At 41.1% G+C, this 19825-nt stretch overlaps 1 protein-coding gene across 1 annotated transcript; it reads right to left on the bottom strand.

Moving 5' to 3' along the window:
* Positions 1 to 264: 264 nt before the first annotated feature.
* LOC128694305 (heat shock 70 kDa protein cognate 4) lies at positions 265 to 15071 on the bottom strand. The gene is made up of 2 exons (XM_053784388.2): positions 14932 to 15071; positions 265 to 2403 (listed from the first exon to the last, which is right to left on the bottom strand). The coding sequence occupies exon 2, from the start codon at positions 2391 to 2393 to the stop codon at positions 426 to 428; it is 1968 nt and encodes a 655-aa protein (XP_053640363.2). The 5' UTR covers positions 2394 to 2403; positions 14932 to 15071; the 3' UTR covers positions 265 to 425.
* Positions 15072 to 19825: the final 4754 nt, after the last annotated feature.

The following is a 19825-nucleotide window of genomic DNA, read 5'->3' as shown; positions in this document are numbered from 1 at the left end:
TTAATATTCAAGGATCACTAAACCAGGAACTTAAAATAGTTTAGCTTCCTCTTTAAATATGCAATTCAAGCCAAACACCAAAGGCTTGCACAGCTCATACACCTAAAACAAATATGGGCGTGGTAAATAGAAGCTTAATCCCTTCCATCAAGAGCCCATCAGTCATAATAGGAGGCACTACACCCACAAGGGTTAGCACCTGGCAAGTGGGAAAATATAAAAAATTCTCCAATAACAATATTTAGGATTACACAAAATACCACAGTAATTACCGAAGTTTTACTCTTCATGAATGTATGGAATGGCTTAACAAAAAATAAATGTATCCCAACTAAAAGTTAAGGAAAACTTTTGCCTTTATAATGGAATGATTCGACTAGTAGAGGGATGATTAATGGACAACAGGTGGTCAAGATGGCCAGAACTTAGTCTACCTCTTCGATGGTAGGACCAGAACCACCACCAGGAGCACCAGCGCCACCAGGGGCACCAGGGAAGCCTCCTGGCATACCTCCAGGCATACCACCGGGCATACCACCTGGAGCACCTCCAGCTGCTTGATACATCTTTGTGATAATTGGGTTGCAAATCTGTTCTATTTCTTTCTGCTTGTGCTCGTACTCTTCCTTCTCACCAAGCTGATTTGAATCTAGCCACTTGATTGCATCATTGCAAGCTTCCAGAATCTTGTTACGGTCTTCTTCAGAAACCTTATCCTTGAATTTTTCTTCTTCCACAGTAGACTTCATGTTAAAACAGTAAGATTCCAGGGAGTTCTTGGCAGAAATACGATCCCTCTGTTTCTCATCTTCAGCTTTGTATTTTTCAGCATCTTGCACCATGCGTTCAATTTCTTCTTTGCTAAGACGGCCCTTGTCGTTGGTAATAGTTATCTTGTTTTCCTTGCCAGTGCTCTTGTCTACAGCAGATACATTCAAAATACCATTAGCATCAATATCAAAAGTAACTTCAATCTGAGGTACACCTCGAGGCGCTGGAGGTATGCCAGTTAGTTCAAATTTCCCAAGAAGGTTGTTATCCTTGGTCATTGCACGTTCTCCTTCGTATACCTGAATGAGCACACCTGGTTGGTTGTCTGAGTAAGTGGTGAAAGTTTGAGTCTGCTTGGTTGGAATGGTTGTGTTACGCTTTATTAGAGCAGTCATTACTCCTCCGGCTGTCTCGATACCCAAAGAAAGTGGAGTTACATCAAGTAGAAGCAAGTCCTGCACAGCTTCAGATTTGTCACCACACAAAATAGCAGCTTGAACAGCTGCGCCGTATGCCACCGCTTCATCAGGATTAATAGATTTGTTCAGTTCCTTTCCATTGAAGAAGTCCTGCAAGAGCTTCTGAATTTTGGGAATACGAGTAGATCCTCCCACAAGAACAATGTCTTGAATCTGAGATTTGTCCATCTTTGCATCACGAAGAGCTTTTTCAACGGGCTCCAGAGTTCCTCGGAACAAGTCTGCACACAGCTCTTCAAAACGAGCACGTGTAATAGAGGTGTAGAAGTCTATACCCTCAAATAAGGAGTCTATTTCAACACTAGCCTGAGTAGAAGAGGACAGAGTGCGCTTTGCACGTTCACAAGCAGTACGAAGTCTACGAAGGGCGCGCTTGTTTTCAGATGGGTCCTTCTTGTACTTTCTCTTGAACTCTTGCATAAAGTGATTCACCATACGATTATCGAAGTCTTCACCACCCAAGTGAGTGTCACCTGCAGTAGACTTTACTTCAAATATACCATCTTCGATGGTAAGGATGGATACATCAAAAGTACCACCACCAAGATCGAAAATCAGTACATTTCTCTCACCACCTACTTTCTTGTCAAGCCCATAAGCAATGGCAGCAGCAGTGGGTTCATTAATGATACGCAGTACATTTAGACCAGATATTGTGCCAGCATCTTTGGTAGCCTGACGTTGAGAATCATTAAAATATGCTGGGACTGTAATTACCGCATCTTTCACTGTAGCTCCTAGGTATGCTTCTGCAGTTTCCTTCATTTTTATTAGCACCATCGAGGAAATTTCTTCAGGATAAAATGTTTTCTTATCACCTTTGTACTCTACCTGAATCTTTGGCTTAGTGTTCTCATTTATGACAGTGAAAGGCCAGTGTTTCATATCAGCCTGGACATTGTGATCATCAAACTTTCTGCCAATCAGCCTCTTTGCATCAAAAACAGTGTTGTTGGGGTTCATAGCCACCTGGTTCTTTGCAGCATCCCCAATAAGGCGTTCAGTATCTGTGAAGGCCACGTACGAAGGTGTCGTCCTGTTGCCCTGGTCGTTTGCGATGATTTCAACCTTTCCATGTTGGAATACACCTACGCAGGAATAGGTAGTTCCCAAATCAATACCTACCGCTCTTGCCTTAGCCATTGTTTTAGTTCTGTAAAAAAAAAAAAATCAGCATTAACATTTCATAAACAAATACAATGCAAATGGCATTTGTCTACAAATTACATTCGTAGTAACATCTTATATACTGAACTACATTACATACCGAATCCATATTAGGCATACCTCATGGTACAAACAAATTGGGTCATAGACTAAACGAATTTTTTTATAAAATATTCCAGACATGGGAAACTAATTACATTTTAAATTTTATACAGGGATGGTTCTGACAGTATATGCATGTCAATGGGTGTACTTTGAAACTATTACTAGTAATAAAGTTATACTGACCTAACCCAAAGTAACACATGGCTATAATGTACAAGACTTGCCTGATACCAGTTTGTGTTGTATTTTGACAATCTCTGTGCAATTATAATTAAATGGTGTAACTGGCTAAAACTGACACCAGAGTTGACAGTAACATGGGCTTTAAAAAAATCTGGAGAAAGTCAGGGCTATTCAAGATTTCAGTTAAAAGAAAATTTGCCAGCAGTGAAAAATGGATCAGTCACTTTAATAATGGCAGTGTGTAACTTTTGCCAAAGCACCTGTGAGGCATTCAGGGGATCCAAGGGATGGCAAGTCAGTGGTCTTTGATCAAGAGACCTTCAAGGGCAAAAAGGCAGGCCTTTCTTCAGGGGGACATTATGCCAGGGAGACTGTCTAGACCCATATTTCTCAATCTTAACCCTTGCAGAACCCTTTAAATTTTTGTTTCAGGGAACACCTATATAAAAATAAATAAATTTCTTTTTATAAGCTTAAAGTTCACAAGGGAAATACTTCTGATAAATGGTTGAAGCCAAAAATAACTTACTATTTTCTTAAATTTATTAACAATTCTAAAAACCTGAAATCAAACTGCTTGTTCAAGAGACCTTATATGAAAGTCTTCCCTCACAAACCTTAACCCTATCTGTAAACAAAGACAGACAGAGATAGATAGATAGATAGATAGATAGATAGATAGATAGATAGATAGAGATAGATATATATATATATATATATATATATATATATATATATATATATATATATATATATATATATATATATATATATATATATATATATATATATATATATATATATATATATATATATATATATATATATATATATATATATATATATATATATGCGGAGAGCATGTATAGTCCCTTTATATAAAGGGAAAGGGGACAAAAGAGACTGTAAAAATTATAGAGGAATAAGCTTACCGAGTATACCAGGAAAAGTGTACGGTAGGGTTATAATTGAAAGAATTAGAGGTAAGACAGAATGTAGGATTGCGGATGAGCAAGGAGGTTTCAGAGTGGGTAACGGATGTGTAGATCAGGTGTTTACATTGAAGCATATATGAACAGTATTTATATAAAGATGGGGAAGTTTTTATTGCATTTATGGATTTAGAAAAGGCATATGATAGAGTGGATAGAGGAGCAATGTGGCAGATGTTGCAAGTATATGGAATAGGTGGTAAGTTATTAAATGCTGTAAAGAGTTTTTATGAGGATACTGAGGCTCAGGTTAGGGTGTGTAGAAGAGAGGGAGACTACTTCCCGATAAAAGTAGGTCTTAGACAGGGATGTGTAATGTCACCATGGTTGTTTAATATATTTATAGATGGGGTTGTAAAGGAAGTAAAAGCTAGGGTGTTTGGGAGAGGGGTGGGATTAAATTATGGGGAATCAAATTCAAAATGGGAATTGACACAGTTACTTTTTGCTGATGATACTGTGCTTATGGGAGATTCTAAAGAAAAATTGCAAAGGTTAGTGGATGAGTTTGGGAATGTGTGTAAAGGTAGAAAGTTGAAAGTGAACATAGAAAAGAGTAAGGTGATGAGGGTGTCAAATGATTTAGATAAAGAAAAATTGGATATCAAATTGGGGAGGAGGAGTATGGAAGAAGTGAATGTTTTCAGATACTTGGGAGTTGACATGTCGGCGGATGGATTTATGAAGGATGAGGTTAATCATAGAATTGATGAGGGAAAAAAGGTGAGTGGTGCGTTGAGGTATATGTGGAGTCAAAAAACGTTATCTATGGAGGCAAAGAAGGGAATGTATGAAAGTATAGTAGTACCAACACTCTTATATGGGTGTGAAGCTTGGGTGGTAAATGCAGCAGCGAGGAGACGGTTGGAGGCAGTGGAGATGTCCTGTTTAAGGGCAATGTGTGGTGTAAATATTATGCAGAAAATTCGGTGTGTGAAATTAGGAGGTGTGGAGTTAATAAAAGTATTAGTCAGAGGGCAGAAGAGGGGTTGTTGAGGTGGTTTGGTCATTTAGAGAGAATGGATCAAAGTAGAATGACATGGAAAGCATATAAATCTATAGGGGAAGGAAGGCGGGGTAGGGGTCGTCCTCGAAAGGGTTGGAGAGAGGGGGTAAAGGAGGTTTTGTGGGCAAGGGGCTTGGACTTCCAGCAAGCGTGCGTGAGCGTGTTAGATAGGAGTGAATGGAGACGAATGGTACTTGGGACCTGACGATCTGTTGGAGTGTGAGCAGGGTAATATTTAGTGAAGGGATTCAGGGAAACCGGTTATTTTCATATAGTCGGACTTGAGTCCTGGAAATGGGAAGTACAATGCCTGCACTTTAAAGGAGGGGTTTGGGATATTGGCAGTTTGGAGGGATATGTTGTGTATCTTTATATGTGTATGCTTCTAAACTGTTTATTCTGAACACCTCTGCAAAAACAGTGATAATGTGCGAGTGTGGTGAAAGTGTTGAATGATGAAAGTATTTTCTTTTTGGGGATTTTCTTTCTTTTTTGGGTCACCCTGCCTCGGTGGGAGACGGCCGACTTGAGAAAAAAAAAATTATAATAATATATATATATATATATATATATATATATATATATATATATATATATCTCACACACACACACACCTGTAATTATTAGTGACAATGTTGAAATGGATTAAGATAAAGGCAAAATGTCATGAACATACAAGGGTCAAGGAAATATTTTTGAAGCAAATTTAGATTAAATATGCTTCTTTAATATAAAACCTGTGATTTGTCTTTGTGCACAAATATGTGTGTGTCTGTTTAATTTTATATTCTTAATTTTACTATACACGTATGGCATATTCTTGGAAAATTCGTGGGTATTATAATAGTCTTCAACCTGTTATATCATTTAAAAACTTATAATAATCATGGGGGAATATAGTATGTATTTAGCAAAATCTGTAGTGCAATACCGCTTATAGGGGTCAGTGGACAGGAGCTGTATATGATCTCCATCAGTCCTGTGCCCTTCTCGGTGTACAGGTACAGTTCATTCACCCATGTTTAGTAAATTTTCTTTTTTTATCTTAATTTATTGACAATACTGGAAAGGCACAAGTTAATCTAGTAATCTGTTTTCGTTCTGTGTTGTATACTATTTTTTTTTTTTTTGTATTTTGTAGTATGGTTAAATTTGTGCGAATGAAAACATCTGTACGAGGTCTCGAAGTAGCAGTTTGACCTCTGTTCTTTTTTTCATAAACCAGTTATCAGAAAATAACTCAGAGAAAGATGATATCATTTTTATGCAGAGGTTCCCTGAATCAAATTATTTCAAGGATTCTGCAAGGGTGAGAAGGTTAAACTGCTCTGTTAAAGTAAACGTTTTAAGTCACCGAAGAGAAGTGGATATGAAACATTGAAATGAGCAATGTACACTAGTTATAGTATTCTGCATTCACTTGAAATTCCTGTACATTAAGCTAAAGCTATTATATTCAATGTCCTTGAACACATTCAGCAGATCTGTTTAAAAGTGTTTGCCTAGTACAATAAAAATTTTAAGATTAAAACTGCAAGAAGACCTTGGCGAGGAGTGCTGCAAGCATCTGCATTGTCAAAATTACAAACTACATGTATTTGCCAGAAGGAAAATTTCTTGCCAATCCTTCTAAAATATTAAAATGATAATTGAGCAAGTGCCTTTTAATAGGGAAGTGAATAAGGGCAAATGTTTACCTAAAATATATTTCATGTTAAGACTGACCAAGTTAAATTTTCAGATCAAACGAGCTACTATGTTATTCACAAAAATGTTGAAGCCGTCTTAAAACCACTTAGTATTAAAATTTTATTCTAGTGACTGGTGTTTGCCTAAAAATTTGCAAGCAAATTATGTCGAAAAGCTTAAAAAAAAAAAATGAAATTCTGAAAATGCTAAACATGACCACAACCTACATAAGCTGCCATTTACAGAACACACTTGGTCACTGTCAAATACAATGAGGATAAAATTACAAGAAAAGCTAAACATACCAGTTTAAAATAGCCAGCATTAACTAAAATTTCAATCTTAACAGTCTTCAGTGATTGTGGAAAAGATTGGGAAGAGCAGGAGATAGGAGCTGCTATTTAAGGAGAAACTGATTTTATCAAAGGAAAAAGAATAAAATCTGGCATTATTTTGGTGTAAATATTTTCCTACGAGATTTCTACAGTGAATTATAATTATAGCAACATTTGACATGATTACATCACACGTAATAGACCTAGGTGCATTTCCTTATAGTGAATATTTTACAATTTGAGGTATGATTTTAATAGCCCTCAATTTTTTGAATTGGGGAAGGTCAGATTTAAGCACAGGCCAGCTATGGATTAATTAGGTTTAAGGAAAGTGTCCTAATCGTTTTTTAGAATTTTCCCTAGAAAAGTGCACAATTAATGGATGTCTAGAGCACTGTAAACTGCTGGCTAGCAAGTACTGCAAAGCACTTGCCATCACATTCTTTGACAACTAGCACAACCTCTGGCAAACATGGTATGTATGCAAGGGATGGGGCACATCTCTTGAGCAGGGGTGGTGGTAGCATTAGCCTACTCTCTTAAGGAGGCAGTCGAGTTTTCTAGGATTTTAAAGTGATAGAAAGATAGTGGTATAGGTACATTGCATCAGAGGGGATAAAAATGAACAAAAATTGCCAAGAAGGGTTAAAGATCACAGTTGCTAATAAAAGGAATTTGTCATGCTGACAGTAGAGGGCAGCTAATAGAAGTGCTAGAAATTAAATTGAAGAGCTAAAATTAATTGCATGTGCAGGAAGTATATTGTGGGTCCAACCTGAATGACAAATGCCTTCTGAATACCTTTGATATTGTTTTGACAAGTTGAGAGTTACTACTCTAAACCCAGCCATGGACCAGGCAAAGGTGGTTGGCAGGGTATGTCAAAGAGTTGAAGGTCTAGATTTAATAAAGCAACAGACTACATGTACAGTATTAGACTTTAGTGACTAAAAAGTTGAGATTTACAGGCCCCCAAACCTAGATGCAAAACATTATGGGACCAAATTACCAAGTCAAAGCTAAAATGTTTTAATGGGAATAGCCTAAGTAATAGGAAATGTTCAGTCTGGCAACTTTCTAGATGGATCTTTTCTTAACCGACTGTACAGACGGAAATATGTTTTAATGATCTTGCTAAAAAGGAATTAAGAGGTTAATAACAAACCTGGGAAAAGCAATCAAATTAGTTAAAATTATCATGGAATTAACTGCAATGTAAAGAGACCCAAATTTTCATGAAGCAGATTTTGTGGGGCTCAAGGATTTTCAGTGATTTTCCTGTGGAACAGGTTGTCAAGCTGCTCAGGCACCCATGTTCCAAATAGGGAAATTAAAATTTGACCGTAAATGGTTAAATAGGATAAAACGTTGATGCCAAAAAGAGGCATTTACAGGCAAGTAATGAGAAATTGGATATGCATACAAGACTAACCATACCCCTGCCGGGATTGAACCCGCGGTCAGTCTCAAAACTCCAGCCCGTGGCTAGCTGGTCTAGTGGCTAACGCGACGGGCTGGAATTTTGAGACACACTGACCACGGGTTCAATCCCAGCCGGGGTATGGTTTGTTTGCAATCGTGTCATTACGATTTCGTGAGTCATGCATACAAGACTGTTGTGGGCCACAACTGAAATGCTCTGCATAACTAGGGGCTTTCTATATAGAGTAATATGGCCAATGTCAACTAGGTTTGTAATAGTTGCATCATGTCTTTCAGAATGTTTTATATGCCCAGCATCTCCCTTATCCAACTTTACAGGTCCAAATTTTTTTATCATTACTATTACATGTCAGCATGCATGGGTTGGGCCCTCAGCCAATCAGTGATGTGGTAGCTTGCCTCTTAGGCAGCATTTTGGAGTCAACAGGAATTGGATTTTGTGAGGGTGGCTTAGCAGCCAATTAGCAACATGGATCAATGTATATGGTACAATCTACCAGAGCAGTTTAGTTTGTTTACCTTTTAAGTTATTAAAACTTCCCAAACTTATTCATATTTACTCTTCATAGCTGCATTTGCATTTCACAAAACTAACACTACTGCAAACAAATGGAACAGATTGAGCTTGAACCCATGGCAAGTCTCTGAACTTGCAGGCCAGTTTTAGAACTCTTGCCTTGGGTTCAAGCACCCACCTACATTTGCAGGAGTTATGATTACCCCACCTTTAGCACTTCCAAGTTATTATATTATGCCCTCTTAGGTGTACAGTAAACTGGCCATTTCTCTTTGGATCAAGCAAGAAATTAGTGCACTGAAGCAGGATTTTAAATACATTTTATTTCAAGCAAAAAATAAGCCTACAAGCCCAAGTTAACGAGGAAAAAAATGAGGCAGAAATCAAAGACTATTGGGGATAAGAGAAGCAGACAAAAATAGGCCAGCAAATAAACTAGACAAGAGTTATAGAATGACCTAGATAGGTCATTCTATAACTCTGGGATTAACTACGGCACCTAAAAAATATGCAAATCAACACATTAAATGAAATGCTTAAGAATTCTGGTTAGCAGTAACTTAAAAACAGTGCATAAATATAAGCAATAAAGCTAATAGTTTCTTTGCCTCTTACCAGAAAACATAAAAGTTAAATTTACTATGTTTGGCCTATGATTCATACACTGAACTGCAGAGCTAGCAGTTACAGCCTGGTGGATCAGCCTGACCCACCAGGAGGCCTGGTCATTTTGGGAATTATTTGCTGGTACATAACATCAACCTAATTTAGCCTTTCTGAATGTGCCAGCATTTACCAATTATGGGGCAATATTTAAATCAGTGGCATTTCAACAGTTTGGTCAGATCTACAGAAAACACTTACCAAAGACTCGCAAAATCATAATGACATGATTGCAAACAAACCATACCATGGGCTGGGATAGAACCCGTGAGTCATAAAACTCACGACTGACGTTTAAGCCACTGGGCCAGTTGCCCAGTGTCAGTTAAGTTTAATGACTGATCGTGGGTTCTATCCCCATCCATGGTATGGCTCATTTACATACCACAAAAGATAAAAAAATTTCATAAAATTTACATTAATACTACCATCACCAATTTGTATTTAAAGTAACATGAACAATTTGGGTATAAAGTCCTGTGCAGCTTCTGCCACCCTGCTGCTAGGCTGAGGGGCCTAAGGTCCAACTACCCACCATACATTACTATGTACAAGTAAAATTGTGGACTTCTGCATAAACAAATTAGATACGGGTAACACTTGCCTATTTTGGATACTTTTTGCCACACAGTGGCTTTAGTCCAATACAGGTGAATTGTGAAGATGTGGCAAGTAATCAGTCCCTCATCCTGGAGTCTGTAGACTCCAGGCTGAGGAACTTTATTACTTTATTGTCTTAGCCTCAAGTTTTTTATTGGACTGATGAAGCCACTGTGGCAAAACGTTTCCAAGTGTAACCCATGTGTAATTTATCAATTTGTCCTGGAACCATTATCTACTAACTGAATAGTCTCCTGGCTTTTGCTTGATGGGTCTAACTTTCGCCCACCCACATCCACTTGTGTAACCTATTTTGTTGAAGCTACCCAGGGTTTATGCATCAATGGCTATTCCACAACTTATCAATTTTTTCCAACTATTTATGTCTTCAAATTATACACCCTAAATCATATCCCTTCTTAATTCCATGCATTTCCAGAGTGCAGATTCACTACCTCTTGTATCCTCGCAGGAAAAATACCTGAGATGGGAGCAACTTTCTATTTTCCAACACATCCATGTACATTCTCTAATGGAGTCCAGAACTGTAGCATAACCAAAATATGGCTTTGCCTACCCTACCCCTCAACCCGCCAAGCCAAGTTACCTACCCTACCTCACCCTGAAGGCATTACTAACTTTAAACATGAGCACTGCAGATCTACTGACCAGTGCTAGAAAAGTCCAAGTCACAACCACTTCGTGTACTTCTATGGGGTCCAGACTTCAGTGTCCTATCGTGCAGAAGGGGAATTACCAGAGAACCCTTAGACAATATGGTTATCAACTGAGCTTTTTTTTTTTTTTTTTATATATATAATGGACCATGAAGCCAACAACAGTCTAGCTGATCAGACCTTCATTCACCAGTCAGCCTAGTCATGGAGCAGGCCGCAGGAATGCTGACTCCAGACAGGTAATGTTCGTACTGAAGAATTAGAAACATGTGCAACACATCTGGGTATTTATTGTAGCAGTTTCGCCAACTAGTGGTTTTATGAATACAATAACGTGAAGAATTATATACAAAATATGAGGTAATCTGTCCCTCAGAGGCTGCCATAGTGAAGAGCTCTGTTCCACAAGGAACAGTACTAGCCCCCCCATCTTATTCCTCATCCTCATATCAGACAGATATACACCACAGCACCGTATAATCCTTTGTGGATGATACTAGGATTTGCATGAGGCTGTCATCTGCTGAGGACGCGGTTAACCTCCAAGAAGATATAAACAAAGTTTTCCAGTGGGCAACAGAAAACAATATGATGTTTAACGAGGACAAATTCCAACTACTCCGTTATGGAAAACTGGAGGAGATAATAACTAGAACAGAGTATACTACAAACTGGTCATACAATAGACCGGAAAAATAATGTAAGGGACTTGGGAGTAGTAATGTCTGAGGATCTCGCTTTCAAGGATCACAACAGTGCCACAATCACAAGTGCAAAGAAAATGATAGGATGGATAATGAGAACATTCAAAACGAGATGCCAAGCCAATGATGATCCTATTAAAATCTCTTGTTCTCTCTAGGCTGGAATACTGCTGTACATTAACATCTCCATTCAAAGAAGGTGAAATTGCAGATCTAGAGAGTGTAGAGATCCTTTACTGCACGTATAAGTTCTGTCAAGCACCTTAAACTACTGGGAACGCTTGTAAGCACTTGACTTGTACTCGTTGGAATGCAGGAGAGAGAGATATCATAATCTACACTTGGAAAATCCTGGAAGGAATGGTCCCGAATCTGCACACAGAAATCACTCCCTACGAAAGTAAAAGACTGGGCAGGCGATGCAAAATGCCCCCAATTAAAAGTAGAGGCGCCACTGGTGCACTAAGTGTCCGGGGCCCAAGACTGTTCAACAGCCTCCCATCAAGCATTAGGGGAATTACCAATAAACCCTTGGCTGCCTTCAAGAGAGCTGGACAGATACCTCAAGTCAGTGCCGGATCAGCCGGGCTGTGGCTCGTACGCTGGACTGCGTGCGGCCAGCAGTAACAGCCTGGTTGATCAGGCCCTGATCCACTGGGAGACCTGGTCATGGACCGGGCCGCGGGGGCGTCGATCCCCGGAATAACCTCCAGGTAACCAGACTCAGAGGTTGCACATTTTCAATTCATCTTGTCGGTATTATATAAAATTTATGTACAATGTTTATACTATTTCATTATGTTTACATGCAGCTCATGGGGAAGGTTATATGAACATTAGTTTAAAAACATAAGAAAGAAGGAACACTGCAGCAGGCCTACTGGCCCATGCAAAGCAGGTCCAAGTCTACTACCGGCTAAAGCCGATGCCCCAACCTAGTCAGGTCAGGTCACATTCACTTAAGGAACACGGCAACTGACCTAGTATCACAAGTTAATCAGGTCCAACTCACACCCACCCATGTATTTATCTAAACCCATTTTTAAAACTACACAACGTTTTAGCCTCTAACTGTACTCTGGAGTTTGTTCCACTCATCCACAATTACCATAAGAACATAAGAATGAAGGAACACTGCAGCAGGCCTACTGGCCCATGCGAGGCAGGTCCAAGTCTCCTACCGGCTTAAGCCAATGCACCCAACCTAGTCAGGTCAGGTCACATTGACTTAAGGGAGGAACACGGCAACCGACCTGGTAGCACAAGCTAATCAGGTCCAACTCACACCCACTCATGTATTTATCCAACCTATTTTTAAAGCTACACAAAGTTCTGGCCTCTATAACTGTACTTGGGAGTTTGTTCCACTCACCCACAACTTACCAAACCAGTACTTTCCTATATCCTTCCTGAATCTGAATTTTTCAACTTAAAACCATTGCTGCGAGTCCTGTCTAGGCTAGATATTTTCAGCACACTATTTACATCCCCTTTATTTATTCCCGTCTTCCATTTATACACCTCAATCATATCCCCCCTAATTCTACGTCTTTCTAGAGAGTGCAGATTCAGGGCCCTTAGTCTATCCTCATAGGGAAGGTTTCTGATACATGGGATCAACTTTGTCATCCTCCTTTGTACATTTTCCTGAGCATTTATATCCATTCTGTAATACGGTGACCAAAACTGTGCAGCATAACCTAAATGAGGCCTAACCAAGGATGTAGAGTTGAAAAACAACCTGAGGACTCCTATTATTTATGCTTCTTGATATGAAGCCAAGGATTCTATTAGCTTTATTGCGAACACTTATGCACTGTTGTCTTGGTTTCAGATTACGGCCTGGTCACAGACCGGGCCGCGGGGGCGTTGACCCCCGGAACTCTCTCCAGGTAAACTCCAGGTAAACCAGAACTCCTAAATCTTTTTCGCAATCCGTAATATTAAGATCTACATTACTTAGTTTATATGTGGCATGGCTATTGACTTGTCCAACATTTAGAACTTTGCATTTGTCTATATTAAACTGCATCTGCCACCTCTCCGACCACTGCATCAGTCTACTCAAATCTTCTTGGAGTGCTCTAATGTCCTCGTCAGAATGAATTCGACGGCCTATTTTGGTGTCATCGGCAAACTTGCTGATGTCGCTCTTTATGCCCTCATCTATGTCGTTTATGTAGATTGTGAACAGCAGGGGGCCCAACACTGACCCCTGTGGAACACCGCTCGTGACGCTTCCCCACTGATTTCTCCCAATTTATGCAAACTCTCTGCTGCCTATTTGTCAACCATGCCTCTATCCAGGAAAAAATTTCCCCTATTCCATGTGCCTTAATTTTCCTCAATAGTCTCTGATATGGGACCCTGTCAAAAGCCTTACTGAAGTCCATATACACAATATCATATAATATATAGTGCTTTCCCATATCCTTCCTAAATCTGATTTTTTTCCAACTTAAAACCATTGCTACGAGTCCTGTCTAGGCTAGATATTTTCAGCACGTTATTTACATCCCCTTTATTTATGCCTGTCTTCCATTTATACACCTCAATCATATCCCCCCTAATTCTACGTCTTTCTAGAGTGTAGATTCAGGGCCTCAGTCTATCCTCATAGGGAAGATTTCTGATACATGGGATCAACTTTGTCACCCTCCTTTGTATATTTTCCAATAGCATTTATATCCATTCTTGCCTGCCATCGGTTCAAACCCCACTAGTTCTGTGGTTTGTTAGCTATCTTATTACGATTTCGCGAACCATGAAAGGTTGGTTTTGCCTTAGTCTAACTAAGCAAGTTGAACATTGAGGTAAGAAGCCGGGGTTCCTGTGGACCAAACTACCTCCCTGGCCTGATGGCTAAAGCTCCCACTTCACACACGGAGGGTCCGGGTTCGATTCCCGGCGGTTGGAAACATTTCGACGCGTTTCCTTATACCTGCTATGTTCACCTAGCAGCAAATAGGTACCTGGGTGTTAGTCGACTGGTGTGGGTGGCATCCTGGGGGACAAGATTGAGGACCACAATAGAAATAAGTTAGTCCTCGATGACGCACTGACTTTCTTGGGTTATCCTGGGTGGCTAACCCTCCGGGGTTAAAAATCCGAACGAAATCTTATCTTAACCTTCGTGGACTTCACATCATAGAAATTCACATATTAGCTATATTAACCAGGTAGTGTCAGGAAACACCCGACTGCCTCACAGATACCAAAATGACGAGAAAATTAAATACCAAGCTACAGAGGTGTGTAGAATATCTAGAGATGCTTAATTAAACCTACAAGTTAGAAGTGGATAACAAAACTTACTTAACAGCAGGAAACTAAAATAGTAAAGGAAGCCTTTTAAATAGTATACCGAGGCAACGAAGATTAAGACATTAATATGGAAGTGATGACGATGGTGTTGTTCCCTGCAACACAACCTTGTGTACCTTAATGACTTACAATAACCTTGGTTAATGGGGTTAAAAGCCTGTCTACTACACTAATTATTACACTCTGAACACCTCACAAGAAGGATTAAAATGGTGATTATTCTAAGTAAAGTAACACAGAAATATACCTTTCAGTGTATTGTTAGAAGTGTCTTACCTTAAGTATGTATCTGAAGGTGTAGTGGCTGCGGGAGTGAAGCAGCGAGCGTACTACCAGCCTCAGTGTGAGCCCCGTACTGCTGCCTCTGACGCCGGATGCTTCGTCACCACCGCCGCTCCCACGAACCTTCTAGAAGCTCCCTCCTCCTTCAACCCTTCAACCAATCACCGCCAGAAACCCACCTCACCATCAGTTCTGACTGGCTGGCGCTAGTGGCGGGCTGTTCAGTCATTGGTTGACGAGGAGTCCTGCTTCAGCCAGCGTCGCAGGACTGCCAACCCTACCCGGCGCCACGTGTGGCCGCCGCCTCCACCGCCTCTGCCGCCATGCGCGATCCGCCACATGGTGTTATCACCATACAAAGTCCAACCTCACCCACTCCACTGATAAAATGTTTATTTAGCTAATACATCAGCACGAGGAGGTTCTTCGTCAATCTTAAATATACTGACTCTCACGGTAAAGTTGTCGCAGTTGTGGTGGTGCTATTGACGGCATTGATGATGATGGTAGCATTGGCGGTGGTGATACTGGTTCTAGCGGTGCTGATACTGGTTCTGGCGGTGGTGATACTGGTTCTGGCGGTGGTGATACTGGTTCTGGCGGTGGTGATACTGGTTCTAGCGGTGGTGATACTGGTTCTGGCGGTGGTGATACTGGTTCTGGCAGTGGTGATACTGGTTCTGGCGGTGGTGATACTGGTTCTGGCGGTGGTGATACTGGTTATGGCGGTGGTGATACTGGTTCTAGCGGTGGTGATACTGGTTCTGACGGTGGTGATACTGGTTCTAGCGGTGGTGATACTGGTTCTGGCGGTGGTGATACTGGTTATGGCGGTGGTGATACTGGTTCTAGCGGTTGTGATACTGGTTCTGACGGTGGTGATACTGGTTCTAGCGGTGCTGATACTGGTTCTGGCGGTGGTAATACTGGTTCTGGCGGTGGTGATACTGGTTCTGACGGTGGTGATACTGGTTCTGGTGATGATACTGGTTCTGATGGTGATGCTGGCTGTGTTGGTGATACTTGTTCTTGTGGTGATAACTGTTCTTGCGGTGGTGATACTGGTGATGGTGATAACGGTGGAGGAGGTGATAATGCTGATGTTGACGGTTGTGAAGATATAGTGACGGTTGAGGTGGTGACGGGGAGTGATGGTGGTAGGAGGGAAGGTAGTGGTGATGGTGGTGGGAGGGAGGGTGGGGGTGATGGTGGTAGGAGGGAAGATGGTAGTTAGTTGTACTGGAAGTGAAGGTGATAGTGGTATTGGAAGTGGGGGGGGGGGGGCTGAGAGGAAGGAGGTGGTAGTAACAATAAAAATACTTACACATGTAGTAACATATGTACTCCCCTACGTGTGCTCTCCTACACGTGCACATCCTAGAAACTAAGATTTCTTCCAATAAATACCCAATCCTTCCTCCTATGACGAATACCCCTTCCAGGAAGAACATCTCAGAACATTTACACGTCTACTGGTTCATGCTAAGCTGTGTCTACTCCCATCCCAGCCCACACTAACCCACAGTATTACCCCAACCCACACTTACCCCGTATTATTTATTGTCTTCAGTGCCGCTACATGACAGACGGATCCATTTATTCGCATCTCTCGATGCACAACCTGTCATTAAACTAAGTCCGAATGCTTTCAGCCTGAATTCACTGAGTTTGGTAAGATTGTTCAGGAGCAGGACAAGTGTTTCCTGACGCAGGTCTTAGTCACATGATGACCCACCAATGGGAGCTTTTGAGTCATCTGTCCGAGGCCTTCCGCTGGCTAACCCCTTTAAAATTTAAAATTAAATAATTGACTCTGGAACAATATATAATGCATATATGGGTGAAATGTTTCACTTACAAACCTCAATCATATCCTCCATGTACCTACCTGGAGAGTATTCCGGGGATCAACGCCCCCTCAGCCCGGTCCATGACCAGGCCTCCTTGTGGATCAGCTCCTGATCAACGAGGCTGTTACTGTTGGCCGGTTTATTCAAGTTCCTTACACAAGATTTATACAATTAATTTATATATTAAAATATGTGGAAAGTATCGGTATAATACCCGGAACTCTCTCCAGATAATATTGATGTACAGTGCTGACAAGATGAGGATTCCAAGTTGAGGGACTGATTACCTCATGTGTCACTGTCTTCTGTGTATAGTTCTGCAAGGTTCAGGGACTGATCACCTCATGTGTCACTGTCTTCTGTGTATAGTTCTGCAAGGTTCAGGGACTGATTACATCATGTGTCACTGTCTTCTGTGTATAGTTCTGCAAGGTTCAGGGACTGATTACATCATGTGTCACTGTCTTCTGTGTATAGTTCTGCAAGGTTCAGGGACTGATTACCTCATGTGTCACTGTCTTCTGTGTATAGTTCTGCAAGGTTCAGGGACTGATTACATCATGTGTCACTGTCTTCTGTGTATAGTTCTGCAAGGTTCAGGGACTGATTACATCATGTGTCACTGTCTTCTGTGTTTAGTTCTGCAAGGTTCAGGGACTGATTACATCATGTGTCACTGTCTTCTGTGTATAGTTCTGCAAGGTTCAGGGACTGATTACATCATGTGTCACTGTCTTCTGTGTATAGTTCTGCAAGGTTCAGGGACTGATTACATCATGTGTCACTGTCTTCTGTGTATAGTTCTGCAAGGTTCAGGGACTGATTACCTCATGTGTCACTATCTTCTATGCATAGTTCTATAAAGTTGAGGGACTGATTACCTTACCTTCTGCTGTTTACACTGATAATGTCTTTCAATAAAATTACTCAGGTGTTGGGCATATATAATTCCTCACGTGTAAAGTACCTAGGATAACCTAACAAAGTCAAAGCAATTAAAGAATTGTTGGCAGGTGGTAAACAGATGACCTTCGTGTAGTTAATATCTTTTAAGTCTCAGTAACTAACCATTAACCCCTCAATCTTATAGGAGTCAGGAATCGCGGGAAGAACTAAAAGCCATAAATGAAATTGAAAGAAACCCAAAGTATTTCTTTTCCTATGCCAAATCAAAGTCGAGAACAACGTCCAGTATTGGGCCCCTACTTAAACAAGATGGGTCCTACACAGATGACAGCAAGGAAATGAGTGAGCTACTCAAGTCCCAATATGACTCAGTTTTTAGCAAGCCGCTAACCAGACTGAGAGTCGAAGATCAAAATGATTTTTTTATGAGAGAGCCACAGAATTTGGTTAACACAAGCCTATCTGATGTTATCCTGACGCCAAATGACTTCGAACAGGCGATAAATGACATGCCCATGCACTCTGCCCCAGGGCCAGACTCATGGAACTCCGTGTTCATCAAGAACTGCAAGAAGCCCCTATCACGAGCTTTTACCATCCTATGGAGAGGGAGCATGGACACGGGGGTCGTCCCACAGTTACTAAAAACAACAGACATAGCCCCACTCCACAAAGGGGGCAGTAAAGCAATAACAAAGAACTACAGACCGATAGCACTAACATCCCATATAAAAATCTTTGAAAGGGTCCTAAGAAGCAAGATCGCCACCCATCTAGAAACCCATCAATTACACAACCCAGGGCAACATGGGTTTAGAACAGGTCGCTCCTGTCTGTCTCAACTATTGGATCATTACGACAAGGTCCTAGATGCACTAGAAGACAAAAAGAATGCAGATGTAATATATACAGACTTTGCAAAAGCCTTCGACAAGTGTGACCATGGCGTAATAGCGCACAAAATGCGTGCTAAAGGAATAACAGGAAAAGTTGGTAGATGGATCTATAATTTCCTCACAAACAGAACACAAAGAGTAGTAGTCAACAGAGTAAAGTCCGAGGCGGCTACGGTGAAAAGCTCTGTTCCACAAGGCACAGTACTCGCTCCCATCTTGTTTCTCATCCTCATATCTGACATAGACAAGGATGTCAGCCAAAGCACCGTGTCTTCCTTTGCAGATGACACCCGAATCTGCATGACAGTGTCTTCCATTGCAGGCATTGCAAGGCTCCAGGCGGACATCAACCAAATCTTTCAATGGGCTGCAGAAAACAATATGAAGTTCAACGATGAGAAATTTCAATTACTCAGATATGGTAAACACGAGAAAATTAAAACTTCATCAGAGTACAAAACAAATTCCGGCCACAAAATAGAGCGAAAAACTAACGTCAAAGACCTGGGAGTGATCATGTCGGAGGATCTCACCTGCAAGGACCATAAAATTGTATCAATCGCAGCTGCTAGAAAAATGACAGGATGGATAATGAGAACCTTCAAAACTAGGGATGCCAAGCCCATGATGACACTCTTCAGGTCGCTTGTTCTATCTAGGCTGGAATATTGCTGCACACTAACAGCACCTTTCAAGGCAGGTGAAATTGCTGACCTAGAAAATGTACAGAGAACCTTCACGGCGCGCATAACGGAGATAAAACACCTCAATTACTGGGAGTGCTTGAAGTTCCTGAACCTGTATTCCCTGGAATGCAGGTGGGAGAGATACATGATTATATACACCTGGAAAATCCTAGAGGGACTAGTACCGAACTTGCACACGAAAATCACTCACTACGAAAGCAAAACACTTGGCAGACGATGCAACATCCCCCCAATGAAAAGCAGGGGTGTCAGTAGCACGTTAAGAGACCATACAATAAGTGTCAGGGGCCCGAGACTGTTCAACTGCCTCCCAGCATACATAAGGGGGATTACCAATAGACCCCTGGCAGTCTTCAAGCTGGCACTGGACAAGCACCTAAAGTCGGTGCCTGACCAGCCGGGCTGTGGCTCGTACGTTGGTTTGCGTGCGGCCAACAGTAACAGCCTGGTTGATCAGGCTCTGATCCACCAGGAGGCCTGGTCACAGACCGGGCCGCGGGGGCGTTGACCCCCGGAACTCTCTCCAGGT

This window comes from Cherax quadricarinatus, chromosome 43, assembly GCF_038502225.1.
Source record: "Cherax quadricarinatus isolate ZL_2023a chromosome 43, ASM3850222v1, whole genome shotgun sequence".
Classification (NCBI taxonomy): Eukaryota; Metazoa; Arthropoda; class Malacostraca; order Decapoda; family Parastacidae; genus Cherax; species Cherax quadricarinatus.
This window is presented reverse-complemented; position numbering and strand designations above follow the sequence as displayed.